The sequence below is a fragment of the Malus sylvestris genome, chromosome 14 (genome assembly GCF_916048215.2).
Source record: "Malus sylvestris chromosome 14, drMalSylv7.2, whole genome shotgun sequence".
Classification (NCBI taxonomy): Eukaryota; Viridiplantae; Streptophyta; class Magnoliopsida; order Rosales; family Rosaceae; genus Malus; species Malus sylvestris.
In genome coordinates, this window is record NC_062273.1 from 16,673,918 (window position 1) to 16,690,007 (window position 16,090).

The window sequence follows — 16,090 nt, forward strand, 5'->3', positions numbered from 1 at the left end:
CTAAAGTTTGAGAAGAGTGTGGTTGTAGCTTAACTACAATCTCAACCCAATGAGTGAACATCATAAAGAAAATAGAAGTAGAAAAAGATGAATAAGATGAAAATAGAGTTTTGCCGGAATGTTGGGTGTCACACCAGAGTGATAGTTAAGGTGAATTTTATTTTTCGTTATTGTATAAATTAGAAACCACGTGACCTCCAAGCAGCACATTAAATCACTTGCACATATAATGGAGGTGGAAAGCATCAATGTAATTAGAATTCCCCTCTAGTGCACAATTTTAAAAACTAAAAACTCTGGGTTCCAATAGAATCAATCATGCAAGCAAGATGCATACAAATCAAGGAACAATGTTACAAGTTTCAAAAGCTTGTTACATAATGATTATGAAGGAAGTTGGAAGTAAAAGTTTAAAACCAAAGGCATCAATAGGAGAAAAGGATGCATGGAGCACTCACCTGAAGATGTTTGCACAAATGTCCTTTGATAGGAGTTTTTATAGGAGGTAGATTCTCTACCCTCCTATTTGTGTGATTACAGTTAAACCACGCCAACATTTTATATTACTATTCCTTTTTGTCTTATTATCTCTATAAAAAAATAATATAAAATGTTGACGTGACTTAACCGTGACCACACAAAACAGAAGGGCACGGGAGGGCACGAGAGGGCACGGGAGGGCACTAGAAGTGGGAGGGCAGAGAATATGCCTCCATTTTTATACGTGTATAACTGTTTTACAGACAAAAGTAAAATGTAATAATCAGCATCATAGCAATGAAGTTTCATCATGGAAGGATTACCAAACTACACATTTTTCATCCATTTTAACTTTAGAGAAATGGACAACAAAAAAGTAGATAAGATACGAAACACACTTGTGGATGCAAATTTTCGTTGTCTTCTCATTTAATGAAAATGCACATGCAAAATAATAACACCTAAGATTAAGGCCAAAAGCCTCACGCACCCACGATGAATGAAAGGGCTGTGGCCGAAGAATCTCCAATGCCGAAGTTAGAATTCTGAAAAGAATGTGTTTAGGAGTTTGTGGGTAGCAAAATGGTTTAACATTTTAGTGGGAGAATAGGGCTATTTATAGGGGAGTGGCCGGCCCTATTCTCCAAATAGGGTTGGCCATATATGGTGAAATTGTGAGTATAATTGGAAGATATTATGTGAAATAATATCTTGCAATTAACTTGGCAATTAATCCTAAATTAAATAGGAAAATTGGGAGTTACCTTTTGAATAAGGATTTGATGAGTAATGAGAGGAATTTAGATAAATATCATTTTGATCACCTTTGACTGTTCCTTGATTGAACCATTATTGTATGTTGCATGCGCGTGGGAATCCTGGTGTGCCCCGAGAGTAATTTTGTCCTTTTTACCCAAAAGCTCACGTGTCACCTCCATAATTTTCTGGATTATTTTTTGCTCCACAAATACCCCCACACATGTTGGGCTGCTCGCAGGAATGGGCAGCATGTGTAGAGATCTTCCCTTGCTTTAAGAAACGTGAGATTATTTCCTATTTTGATGTAGATTCCCACATTAATTGGAAATTAAATCCTTCTAGGAAAGGGAACTAATCACTTCCAGAGTCTATTTAAGTCTACCTTAAGGAGATGATTAAATCAACTTCAGAGAAAAATTTATTATACCCTACAAGAGAGAGAGCTAGATGATATTTGTTCTCCCTCCCCTAGCAATCTTCTACACTTGCCCATGCAAAGGACCATCTTTCGTTGCTTTCTTTGTCTTCACGCCGCACCAAGGTAATTTTTCCTTGTCTTCATAATTTTTTGGAGCATCGGGGATTGAAATTTGGCTAGACGAGGATTGAGGATGTGTGAAAAGATGACTTGGAAAGGCCACGACATTGTTGCCATGGGTGGCATGATGTGGCGACAGCTGGTTGGGCCAGGTGCCGCTCGGCTTAGGCTGAGCTGATTTGAGCGAAATAAGCGTTGGGCTGGGCCTGGCACGGGCCAGGCATATGAGCAGCAGGCTAGGCTTTAGGCCTGGTTTGCTGAGGTGGTGTCAAGGAGGCGTGGGCCTCCTGGTTTATTGGGCTCAGGCCCGTGTGTAAAGAGAAAATGTGAGAGGCACGGGGGTGCCAGTCCCCTTTTCCAGCTGAGTTGGGCCGAAAGGCCTTTAGGCCGAGGGAGAATGGACCAGGTCTTGGGGCCTGGCATGGCTTCCGGGTTCTTGCAATCTTGGGTCCGTGGCTGGTTGGTCCTTGGGCCGTAGAGCCTGGTGCGCTTGTTTTTTTATTTTTTATTTTTTTGGTGCAACTGTGTAATTATTCTTCCTTGTGTCTTTGTAGAATTCTTTGAGTATGTCTTCTTCAAGCCACAAGAGTGACAATGGTGTGTCACCGTTGTATCGCCAAGGCGGCTCTTTGGGTAAACTGGGCTACTTTAAGGCTACTCACTTCAAAATTAGCTCTGATGACTCGTTTAGAGATTTTTAGAGATTTTCTTGACAATATAGAAGCAGCTGGCGTAACTGATGAAAAACACAACAACAAAAAATTGATGGTGTTCCAATATTTTAGCGAAAAACACACCCTTTTTTATAATGAGAGATTCAGAAGTTCAAAATATATGGAATGAGAAAGATCACATTAATAGGCATCAACGTTTAACCTATGATATCTTCATATGAAGCTACTCAGCCTCTCCCAATAGAATCAATTGAAAATTAGCAGATATCTCATAAAGTTTCTAGCATTAACATTTCTAAAAGTAAATCCCGATAATACGTTTCAAATCAAATGTCCCAAGAATACATATCTCCAACATAAAAATATGGTATAACATTAATATATGGTGTGATAATATTTTTGCAATTTCTCTAGCTTCTAACCATGTCTTCCATGCCCGGACTAAACACGTCGAAATTGACTATCATTACATTCGTGAAGTTGTCCTTGCTCAACTTATCAAGATTCAAGTCAAGATCAAACAGCAAACATTCATACAAAGTCTTTGTCCAGGCACAGATTCTTATATCTTCAATCCAAGCTTTCTCTTGGTCCCTTTGATGGTTCCAAGTTCAGCTTGAGGGGGTGTAAAGAAGCTAAAGTATAGTCATCAAAGTGTTGATAAGAGTTGGTTAGAGTTTGTTAGAGTCATTTTGTAAATTGTTATTTTAGTTAAGGGTATTAGTGTAATCCGCTAGAAAGCCCAAGACTATATATATAACAAATGCAAGCCTTTAAGGGAAGGGTCCCATTTTTCAAAAAAAATTAAGGACAACCACTTGACCGTTAGATTTAACTTTAATGAAATTCTGTGGTTGAAATTTTGTGGCTTGTGATTTAATCTCAACCACAGAATTTCATTAAAGGCAAATTTAACGGTTAAGAGGGTGTCTACATTTTTTTTTTAAATGAGGATCCCTTCCCTTAAAGGGCCTGTATAACAAATACTGTTGTAATTATTCATTGTATTGAAAGAAAGATGAATGTTTAGTTTCTATAACTGACACACCCCGACCCGGAATGTCTGCTAGGACTCCGAATCGAGGTGTGCTGGTTGACACCTAAAAGGTGACGAAGCCATAAATTGTGATGATGTGGAAAAATGTGAATAAATTTAAACCTAAGAGTGCCTAAATATCAGAGTTCACTGGTGAGCGGGAATGAACCCACTTCACATGTGACATTAGAGCATAAGCAAGTACAGAATAGTGAATTAAGAATCGTACCCTCGAAATAATCTCCAATACTAAGAATCGTCACGAATCTTCGACGATAAAAAAGCTCAGCTAATAAGACCTGGAGGGTGAAGACAAGACAAGGGTGAGTGGCTCTGTAAATAAAATTTTAATAGAACCCATATAAAACATTATAACCCCTCGCTACAACACCTGTATAATTTCCAGAACATATCATAAATATACCACGATACAACATCTAGTCAGCAATATCAAATAATCATGTGATTAATAACTCATACTAGTACGCAAGTCGGAATCGCCTATGGTGATCTGTACGACTTACTCATATCTCATCACATATACTAGTTCATCACATATTTCATCACATATGCTAGCTTATCACATATTCATCACATATGCTAGCTCATCACATATTCATCACATATGCTAGCTTATCACATATTCATCACATATTCATCACATATTCATCACATATGCTAGCTCATCACATGTGATATGCTAGCTTATCACATATTCATCACATATTCATCACATATGCTAGCTCATCACATGTGATATGCTAGCTTATCACATATTCATCACATATGCTAGCTCATCACATATTCATCACATATGCTAGCTCATCACATATTCATCACATATGCTAGCTCATCACATATTCTTCACATATGCTAGCTTATCACATATTCATCACATATGCTAGCTCATCACATGTGATATGCTAGCTTATCACATATTCATCACATATGCTAGCTCATCACATATTCATCACATATCACATATGCTAGCTCATCATATGCTAGCTCATCACATATTCTTCACATATGCTAACTTATCAATCGGAGTCATCTCTAGTGACCTATACAACTTATCCATATCTCCTCATATATCTCATTAATCATTGCTAGCATATAAGTCGGAGTCATCTATAGTGACTTGTACGACATATTCGTATCTCATCGCATATGCAAATGATATGTCAGCCGGATCCACCTCTTGTGGCATGTACAACTAAGTCTATAGCTCATATCTCAATCTAGCCGGAGTCACCTCTAGTGACCTATACGACACTACGCCTGCATACGAGTCAGAACCACTGTAGTGGTCTGTACGACAGGACTGGGTGTAAATGAATACGCTCAAGTGCTACAATCACGTGAAGAGTCACCTACGTGTCAGAACCACCTATAGTGGTCTGTACGATAGACCTGTGCACCTACCTTGAATTCAAGGTGAGCGTATGGTGCGGGAGGTGAACATTACGTGAAGGATTGTGCCCTGGCCAAGGGCGGGAGCACTAACACCGGGGTGCAGGTTTATGAGCTTTAAATGCATCTAATACAACATGTATGACTCATAAGCAACCTGTATGACAATGCCGAAGTTGTCTACTATTGCAATCTGTGCGACAGTGTCGAAGTTGCTTAAAATATAATTGTAGTCATACCATAACCCCATCAGTTCAACTTATACCGTATTCTTACCTAAACTTACCTGAACTTACCTGAACTTACTTGCTGTGTTCTGCTTTCCTTCTTGCACTCTAAAGCGTTCACAATAATTATGTGAAATGAATATACATATGGATATATCAGGATGTAATTCTGAATTTCAACCATACCATAATATTTCCAGATATATAAACACATAAACAAATGGCTTAAAATGCAATAACTGTAACGCCCCACTCTCGAACCATTTACTTTTGGGAATAATTATCAGTGATAAGCCTAATTAGACACTAGTTTAATTAACTAACATTACTTACATTTCCTTACTTTAATTCCTTGATTCTTCACACATTGATTTAGGAACGACAATTAACTACCAAATCATAAGATTAATTCTCACATTTTCCACCAATGTCCCTCACATTGTTCAATTCCCCAAATAAGGCTATTGTCCCAATTATTTAGTCTCATTTATTATATGGCTGCATCTAACATCTTGTTAGACTACCTACGTACCCTAAACAGGGATCAAGCCATTCTTAGTTCGCATTAGTATGTCAAAGCATTCACAGTAATCATAGGTAATAATTAATTTATAAACATTTATGGAATTGTCAATTATATATATATATATATACACACACACACGATAGGAAGGAAAAGACCCACTCACCTGAGGTCCGCACTACGACTCCCTAGCACACATATGGAGACATCACGAACCATCACTGCCTGTGACCAAGGCCAATTTGGCCTGGAAAGGCTCCAATTTCCCTCAAATCCGCCGAGAACCCTAGAAATGGGTGTTCTTGATTTGTCCCCAATTCGACTCCAACATTCTAACCAATGATTGGGCATTGTTCTAGGCCTCAAGGGAAGTCTATTGGTGGTGACAATTGGAAGAAATTGCTTCAGAAATGGGAGAATTGACACAAAACCCGTCAGTGTTACCATCGCTAAATGTCACAGATTTGACCCAATTTCCATCGAATCTCGATAGAAGAATGAAGGGGAAGAGGTATGGTGATGATTACAGGTGGAAATGGGGTGAAATTCGCCTGAAAAACGGCTTGGAAACGCCGGAATTCCATCGGCTTCGAAACCGTGTTGGGTGCGGGTTCAAGGGATCCAGCCGATCCTCTCCTTTTCTTTCTCCCTCATTTCCCTTCTTTCCTTCTTCTGGTTAGTCACTCCCTTCCTCTCTCCTCTCCTCATTCAGCCTCTCCTTCAATTTTCCAGATTGGGCAGCTTTGCCCAATCCCTTTCTATCCTCTTTTTTCTTCCTCTCGACGCCTTCATCTTTCTTTTTCCCATAATTCTAACGACAACTAATAAAATAATAATACTTATAATCATATACATATAAAAATATATATATATATAGTAACCAAAATAAAAGTACTTCTCGATTTAGAGTTCCATAGAATTTTAACCGTAACTCCAAATCCTCTTCTGCTTGCACCTACGAACTCGTGTTGTCGAATACTTCAGGGATACGCTAAAGCAAAATTTCATACGCCTCACTATACGCTGATCAACGAAAATCAAAACCCTAACCTCTAAGGGCACTTTCGTAAAATCATGCCTTTAAAATTCATAAAATCGTAGAATTAGGGACGGGCTGTCACAATAACCCTCATGTAGAAGAAAACGACATGTTGTTTATTTATCATTTTAGAGAATTTATTTGGAAGATTGGGTGAAAATCGATGAATATACAAATCTCAATTGATGAACGGATTAAAATTAAAGTACAAAAGACATCGATCAAATGCTGACATATTGCTCCCTCCAACATTGACGACATATCGACCGAACGCTAAAAATGATCATTTCCGCAAGTTCATCATGTCATCCCATCTCAAAGGTGAGTGAAAGCCACCAAGTAATAGAATAATCAACCTTTAATTTTTCTCACTGCGGAAATGTGAAATAGAATTTGAGCGCAAAAGAGGTCGACAAAGTTCAGCCCGTGTAAAAATTTTCCCATGCGGCTACGAACATTGGTGTCAATTGCAGCACTTGCCAACAACCGCCCAAAAAGCGGGCATGCGCAACTGAACTTAGCACTCCTCAGTTTTGGAAAAGTTCAATGACTATTACAATCATAAGCAATCAAGATTCTTACTCAGCATATCACAACTCAGAACGTTTACATATAAATTATCATGGAAAATTATAACTAATGCAGTCAGAAGCTGCATGTTTAAATTTACAAGCCGACCCCCCGAATTGTCCAATTCTTCTTTTTCCGGTCGAAGTTTGCCCAATTCAGGGGACCTGAATATCACCCAATTGACCGGAGCATAGTCCTAAATTAACTTCACCGGTTGACCACTGAACACAAAATTGACCTACTACCTTATATACAGCAGCCTACAAGAACTCCCTGGCAGAGTACACATGCCTTCGACTCAAAGATCGATTTACTGAGGATGACTATTTTTTGTTTGAGGAACCTTAGTGCTCACGTTGGCAATCAATGACTGTTGCGCGGCAACAAGATGTGGTGGAGCGGACAGATTTGACGGGGGTCTTGAAGCAGCAGGAGTTGGTTGGGTTGGCTGAATAATGAACTGATTGAGAGCAGCAGAGTAAGCCCGACCTGACAGGCTTCCACGCATCCGACCTGTTGGTCGCCAATTCTCTCCGGATGACAAGTCTGGTGATCCATCAGCCCCTGAAACTGCTTGCACCGTTTCTACTACGTTTCTGCTCTGCTCCAGTGCAGCTGTCCTGAAACCTTCAGCATTTGCTGGCAAAATTGGCCTGTTTCTTGGAGATTGATTTTGAACTGGCATCGATGGAGACTGCCTGGCCATCATAGCAACTCGCTGCTGCTGACCAATCGCGAACCTTTGTTGGTTGTCTAAAGAACTTGATGTTTGACCAGTCTCAACTCGTACACTTCCTTGCTGAATATGGGCCCGCGAGACATGTGAAGATGATCGATTGGCGCTTGAAAGCTGACCTACAGTCTGGGGAGTCCGTGGATTAAAAGCTTGCTGCAGATGTGCATTTTGGAACTCCATAAGCCCAAGAGATGTTCGGTTAACACTCTGCAGTTGACTCGGAGCTGGAAGGCCAACAACCTGTTGGGCAGATTGGCCATGACGATCCCAGTTCTGCAAGATTAATGAAATGCAACTCATTAGCATGACAAAATGGACACCAAAAAAATATCATTTAGATTGGAATTCCGTAAATTAGCAACAAAAAAGTCTCTACAATGCTTTGGCCAACAACCAATCAAACTGAAAAGTGTTGATTAAAAATCAAGAATTTGAGGAACCAATCAAACTGAAAAGTGTTGATTAAAAATCAAGAATTTGAGGTCCAGGGTTCCCAACTTCTATTTATACTGGTCGCCACCAGCATAACAAAATGGACTTCAAGAAAAGAAGGGAGCATTAACCTGTGTTGTTTGTGAGGGCGGTTGCATTGACGATGGAGCAATAATTGACACTTGAGGCAGATTCATTCGGGGCCTAGAAAAGTGTTGCTGTCTTTCCACATCACTACATACTGCAGTGACACCATTTGCTGTGGGTGTGATAGACTGGCCAACCTGAGAACTAAGAGAGGCACTAGGGGGAGTATTGAAACTAGTTCTAGATCTTTGCTGCAATCCTGGCGTCTGGGCAGGAAGGGCCTGAACTGCTGTTGGTGTCCTAGGTAATACTGTGTTAGCAAATCTCCCATACTCATTGCTAACAGTAGCATTTGAACTTGCAAACTGCGGCTGTTGTAACTGCAAATTATTGGAGGAAAATTGAGTATGCATTGCAGATGCCACAAGATCAGTGTTCACACGACTCTCAGTTCCTCGATCAAGCGCAGGAGAAACGGCATCAGTCAACACAGGCAGGTGTAAATAATTTGCAGGACCAGAGTGAGAGATACCACCATCCATCTGGGTGTCTGACCTTATACTCGAAGTCAACGAGCCATTAGGTAAGTAAATGCCAGACCAAAAGTCGTCCTCTAGATGAGCAGGAACAGTTTGATTAACCCTGTTTGTGTTGCAAAGAGGTTTTACATCTTCGGTTTCGCAAGCACTCAAGGTGTCCATCTCAGAATCATCCTCAGTAAGATCCAAAACAATAGGAATTGCAGATGAGACACGGGTAGATTCTTCCTGTTCGGAAATTTCATTTTGAAAGGCCTTATCATGTGCCTGAACTAGATCATCATCATTCTCCAGTCCAGCTTTCCATGATCCATCCATAGAGATTATTACCTCAGCAACATTCGCTCCTACCTCTCTCAGGACCTAGGGGAGAAAAGCAACTGATTTTATAATATTGGGTAAAAAATAACGCAAACAGACAGGACGAATGCAAATAAATAGCTACTTGCCTTAACCATATTTTGATCAACGCGGAGGTCCAAATAGCAGACATACTGATTACAGTGGGGACAGCGCCACGAAGGTCGTCTTAAATTTATATTGACGTAATTACTGAAGTCGAAACACTATAGCTCATATAAGCAACAGAAAATTATATTAGAAGTCAGTATTGACTATAGTTACAAGAAAATATATTACCATGTACAACTACAATCACAGAAGAACTTCAAATTTCATCAACTACCCAAAAGCTCGAAACCGAAAAAATCAACTCAGGACATAAAGGACAACAAATCCAATTCCAAATTCTCAACTTCCCCTCCAAACCTCAACAACTAACAAGAGAACATTTTGGTGGGACAAAGCAAAAACTTTCATCCAGCTTTTTCTATCCTCCTTACAACCCCTATAGCACAAACAAAGAAAATTTTAATTTTTGTCTTTTTTCTGCTCCCAAAGAATGAAAAAAAAAATCATAATAATATTTTTAAGATATTAAATCTGAACCCGAACTCATAAGAAATATCTCCAACGTATAAATTGGAAACCACGTGACCTCCAAGCAGCACATTAAATCACTTGCACATATAATAGAGGTGGAAAGCATCAATGTAATTAGAATCCACCTCTAGTGCACAATTTAAAAAACAAAAAACTCTGAGTCTAATAGAATCAATCATGCAAGCAAGACGCAAACAAATCGAGGAACAATGTTACAAATCTCAAAAGCTAGTTACATAATGATTATGAAGGAAGTTGCAAACAAAAATTTAAAACCAAAGGCATCAATAGGAGAAAAGGATGCATGGAGCACTCACCTGAAGATGTTTGCACAAATGTCCTTTGACAGGAGTTTTTATACGTGTATAACTGTTTTACAGATAAAAGTAAAATGTAATAATCAGCATCATAGCAATGAAGGTTCATCATGAAAGGATTACCAAACTACACATTTTTCATCCATTTTAATGTAGAGAAATAGACAACAAAAAAGTAGATAAGATACGAAACACACTTCAAACCATTAACAAATTTATTCACTGAAACCAGGACACATGAACAAAATGCTATTTTGATTGTTGAACTCAATGCTTGACAATATAGAAGCAGCTGGTGTAACTGATGAAAAACACACAAAATAAAATTGATGTTGTTCCAATATTTCAGCGAAAAACAAAAAATGTTTCTTCAAAAAGAGATTCAGAAGTTCAGAATATATGAGACGAGAAAGATCACATAAATAGGCATCAACATTTAACCTATGACATCTTCATATGAAGCTACTCAGCCTCTCCCGATCAGAATCAATTGAAAATTAGCAAATATCCCATAATGTTTCTAGCATTAACATTTCTACTTAAAGTAAATCCTGATAATACGTTTCACATCAAATGTCCCAGGAATACATATCTCCGATATAAAAGGTTACAAATACACTAATAAAATTCAAAACCAAATATAGTAAGAAAATTATAGCAACATTAAAGCTACAAGCAATAGATATCAAGGCATACCTTATGGGACAATTGAGAGAAATTCTTGATGGCCCCTCAATTATATCAGGATCTAATGATTAAAAGAAGACAATTAAAAAACTATGCCATTGTAAAAAGCCTAAATGCTTTGCAAATTCCTGATACTACAAGATATAATCAAGTGTCTTTTGATGTTTCCTATGGAGAATACCTGAATCTGACGGAGACACAGTGGACTGCGAATAATCTTTCAGTACTGGAGTGTCAGGTGATGGTGTGATACTCATAAAGGCAACCACTATGGTATAATGACCTAAAAATAGTTCAATGTGTCAGAGCTGGATGAATATGGCACAAGAAAACTACAATAATTAGAACGTGATGACTTGCATCCAAACTCACCATTGAATTGGCCCACAGCTTGCAGAAGATTTGATCCAAACTTAAGCATTCCAGTCACAACTGAAGGTAACTGGGGTCCAGTATCCTGTTAAAGAAAATCAAAGGCACAGGGTGTTATGAAATGAATACTATGTTACAATCCAAATTTTGTCAAATTTAATTATCCAGTTAGCGGAACCACACAAACCATTGTAACATTGATCCTTTTATCTACTCCCTTTCCATTTAGCAGAAAGCTACAGAATTGAAAGAAAAAAAATGTTGTTAGAATAAATAGGAAACACTTCTAACTAAACTAAAAGGTTGAGATGAAAATCAGCCGTACTTCACTTGTGGTGGACTTATAATACATGCAGATGTCTCTATATTATCTGTTTGTGCTACAAGTAATCGCTTGAGGCAAACAGAAAGGGTGAGGTCAAGAATAACTTCTACAAATCATAATTCCAATTTCACATATAAATGGAAAACAGTATAACGTAAACAATTAGAACAAAGACAGAAACCGCCACGAGTATATAACCAAATAATAAAGTTATGATGACACGAATTATATGTATAGTTATTCTCTAATAAGATAAATATGGACATACTTCTTTGTTGTTAGATAGAAATGGACAGCTAGGATGCACAGAGGATAAGATCTCAGCCATCCATATCAAATCTAGCAACTGCTAAAGACCTAAATTAAGGACTTGCACCCTAAATGTTAGATCAGATATGGAAGATTAAGATGCATCTCACTCACTACTATTTGAAATGAACAATAAGCATCTAGAAGGAGACATAAGCCTTCCACTGGACCAGATATGACCATTCAGTCAGCCTTCATGAATGATGTGTTTGCTTGTGTTAGGATTTTGGCTCGTCAAGGTTAGTGTCCTATTTTGTATAGGATTGTATTAGGGAAATAAAAGGTGCACCGATTCTTCTCCAAAAAGGACTAGGAAAGAATCAAAGTTTCCTTGTACAATTAGATTAGGAGTCCAAGAAGCCTAATTTGGAAAAGGAAAAATGTGTACTTTCCTATTCCATATAAAATAGGAAACTTAATCAGAAAATAGGCATGTAAACCACACCCTATACTTATAAGTAGGGTGCGGCAAGGCTAGGGAATGTGTGAGAAAAGCCAAAGAGAGCTGAGAGGGATAAAGGGCGAATAGTTCTAGGATTTTACAAAAGTACTATAACTCTATTATTAATCAAAGAAGTCGTGGTTTTTTACCCAGGGAAATCACAAGTGGACGTAGGCAAAAGTTCTGACAAACCAGCATAAATCTTGTGTGTTTCTAGTTATTCTCTAATTTGCTAAGTTTAGTCTACTGCCGGATACATCAAAGAGCAAGATCCATAGGGAGTCAACATTATAATAACTTGTGTATGATGTATGACATTCATGCATACATGTTTAAATAAACTACAAGACTCAAGAACTTACAACCACTCCAACATTCAAACAAAAATGCATCTAACTTTATAAGATGCTTACAATTTTTTCTTGAGGATAATAATGTGTACTCTTCGAAATATGGAAATCAAGCACATGCGCCCCATATCCAGACTACAACGTGATAAGACATACGTCAAAACAAACCCAAAAGAAGGGATAGGAAAAAAAGTTGAAAAAGGGAATGAAGAGCCACCTTGACTTCTAGAGAGGCAAGTATCTGGCCCATCTTCATCATTGGATAATACCTACACCACACACAAAAGGAGATCTTTCTAAATCATTTGCAACCTCAGCAAAAGACATCCGTTGATACTTGATACCAAAAGCATGATTATTAGGACAAGCATAGAAAGAATATTTTGAACCTTAGAAGCTAAAGAAGTCATTGTAATAAAAAAATTCTACCTATTTCTAGTTAAACTCTAAATTCTAAATTCTAAATTCTAATATGAACATGGTGCAGGATCATTAGGCTGAGATGATATCCTTTAAAAGGAAACATCAAATGAAATCTATATTATACGCGTGTATACACATGTATGTTGTAACAACATGTACAAAATTAAAGCACGATACAAGTTCCCACCTTTCCATAATTGTGTCTATAACAGAAAGAGAACAGCTCGCTCCAGTTTTAACATCCCCCAAGCTGCAGAAGCTACTCCCTATCTATAATTGCACAAGAAGATCATCAGCAACATCAACATAAGACAAATTTAAGCAATAATAAACAAATTAACAGCATACCTCGTTAGCTAGAAAAAAGAGCTCTTCAGTCTCCTTATCCGAAAACCATCCAGTCCTACAAGCATTCTGCCAAGTAAAACACAAAGTCAGCTCGAAACTCATGATTACGTTCAAAATTGGATACAAAACAAAAACCAAACAAAGCTTCAAGCAAAAAGGGGATAACAAAAACATGAACATGGGCAAGCAGGATATGCTACTTTTTTTTGGTAAAGAAGCAGGATATGCTACTTGGATAAATGGTTAGCATCCGTTTTCGCATTTATTACATAAAATGAACCACATTCTGGTTTATACCTTAACAGAAATCATCAGCACCATGATAGCAGCTTCCAAAACCTTATCACTCTTGCGTTGGCATATCTACACAAAACAAGAGTTAAATTACAAATCTGTCACTCAAAATAAAGGGGAAAACAAACCGAAACCAGGAATTCACGAACTAGAAGAAGAAAACTACAGTACCTGCTTCAACAACCCAGGTAAATCTTGAGCAATCGCCGGAACCTCATTGTTTGCAACGGCATAGTCAATGCCTCTGCATTTTGCCAAAGCAATTTCATAAAAAGGAAGGAAAATTGAGGAATTCAATTAGGGATTTGAGAAAAATGGGGGAAAGGTTTTTACCTGGAAAGGGAAAGGCAGAGATTGAAGAACTCCATGGCCTCGCCGCGATAGCCAGATTTGACGTGAGCTGCCAAGCGCTCAGCGACGGCAGCGATTCGGTAGGAGTTAACGACGGAAGCGGAGAGTCGCTGCTGCCCAACGCCTTTCAGACCGACTAAGTTGCTGACCGCCTGCGGTGTTAGCGTTGTTCCGCTCATTAGCTCGCACAGACACACCCACCACACCCACACCTACACGCGCCCCTCTCTCTCTTCCTTTCTCTCTCCTCTCTCTCTCTCTCTCTGTCTCCCTCCCTCTAGGCCTTTCAAATGTTACAAAAATTGCAGGAGAAATTAGAAAAAGGGTTCCGGAAAGCTACGCGGGACCCATGACACAGTACTTGTAATTTCCAACTGTGCAGGCATTTTACAACAAAAAATAAATAAATAAAGTGTAGGTAATTTTTATTTATTTTTTGGGCGGGTAGATCACCCTACAAACTAGCTCAAAGAGTTATTACAAATAATTCGTGTCCTAAGACCCCTATCATATCATCAAATAATCGAGTTTCAATCCAATTAGGAGGGTTTTCAAAATAATGGTGTCAAAATCCATATTATAGCTCCAATTGGCAATGTTATCTACAATCATGTTTTCTCTTGATAGACATGCACTAATTTGCATTCGGCTATGCGTGTCATAAGTTATCTACACTGATGAATAATGTTGGCATGAGAATGAAAGCTGGTATCAATCATATTATTAATTAAGTTAACCACAAGAGCCGAATCTATCTCCATCACCATGAATCTAGAAATGATGGAAACACCTCTCAACAAACCTTTTCCTCCACCATTACACAATGTTTTTCAACACACAACCCTTTCTTTGGCGAGTTCTCGCCGTCTCCGACGAAGGTAAGTCCCTAGAACCTCGTGGATCGTGTTCTAGTATTATATTAGGGAAGTTTTAGGCGTTAATCACATGTGGACATAGGAGAAAACTCGAAGGAATGTACTGTACACTTTCTGGAAAAACCTAAACCGTGGTTGTTTGGCCACTTTCTAGTCACTTTTCTAGCCAACTCTGACCTTTGTTGATCTCGAAAGGGTATAGATCTCTTCTCCACATTTCTAGCTTTACATAGGATCTTGAATCACTCGATTTAGAGTTGTATTGAGCTCAAAATAAGCTCTGGAAGTTGGAAGAAAATCTGGAAAATTTCCAGAAATTGGGAAGGCGAGTACAGTGTACTCATGGGCGCATGGGGCTACGCGTGGTGTTGTAATGCCCAGTGCGTGGAGCACACGCACCTCCATCGGAGGTACTGTGCTTCGCCACCATCCACGACGACGACCACGGCAGCACTGATGACTTTCCGACCAACTTTCCAATGACCCAAATCGATGTATGGCGGAACATCCAGTGGTGAGTAGCCTCACAGCCGCCGCCCCGCGGTGACGCGCGGCGGCATGTGAAGGAACCCGAGGTCCCTTCTTAGGTTTTTCGACGTCCCGAATCCAAATTCGACATTCGTTTTCCCAAATTCAATCGTATTAGTAGGGTTTTAATAATTGGTCCTTTTATGTGCTTAGGTGCGATTGTTGGTGGCGATTCCATCCTCCCTTGCCCAAACGGCTCTTTAACGACAGAGTATCAATGAATGAACCCCTTCTTAAATTGCATGATTTTTATTAAATGCTAGACTTGCATTCATGAAAAGCATGGTTTCATGATTTTACGTGTCATGCTTTATTTACGATTTATTGAATTTAAGTTTACGAAAGATTTACGAACCATGGCTTTTTACACTTTACGATACATGATGGATTTATTATGATTTTGGATGATGAAGTTTTGGTATTGTACACTTGGTATGAGATTTTGGTTACGTTTTTCGGTGCTTATCTGGTGGGTAA

General features: G+C 38.8%; 1 protein-coding gene across 1 annotated transcript; it reads right to left on the reverse strand.

Annotated features, from left to right (window-relative positions):
- Positions 1-7,248: 7,248 nt before the first annotated feature.
- On the reverse strand, positions 7,249-14,505 carry LOC126600398 (E4 SUMO-protein ligase PIAL2-like). The gene is made up of 16 exons (XM_050266976.1): positions 14,193-14,505; positions 14,031-14,103; positions 13,863-13,928; positions 13,566-13,631; positions 13,405-13,487; positions 13,012-13,063; positions 12,858-12,929; positions 11,694-11,761; positions 11,556-11,604; positions 11,369-11,453; positions 11,178-11,279; positions 11,006-11,057; positions 10,310-10,361; positions 9,500-9,616; positions 8,556-9,413; positions 7,249-8,265 (listed from the first exon to the last, which is right to left on the reverse strand). Exons 1-16 carry the CDS (start codon positions 14,387-14,389, stop codon positions 7,567-7,569), a joined length of 2,691 nt encoding a protein of 896 aa, XP_050122933.1. The 5' UTR covers positions 14,390-14,505; the 3' UTR covers positions 7,249-7,566.
- Positions 14,506-16,090: the final 1,585 nt, after the last annotated feature.

Excerpts from the sequence above, each read along its gene's own strand:
- LOC126600398 (XM_050266976.1), bottom strand. The coding sequence starts at position 14,389 with ATGAGCGGAACAACGCTAACACCGCAGGCGGTCAGCAACTTAGTCGGT. Across the intron at positions 9,617-10,309 it reads ATTTGTGCAAACATCTTCAG|TGTTTCGACTTCAGTAATTA; the intron begins GTGAGTGCTCCA and ends TATGAGCTATAG. Across the intron at positions 9,414-9,499 it reads TTGATCAAAATATGGTTAAG|GTCCTGAGAGAGGTAGGAGC; the intron begins GCAAGTAGCTAT and ends TTTCTCCCCTAG.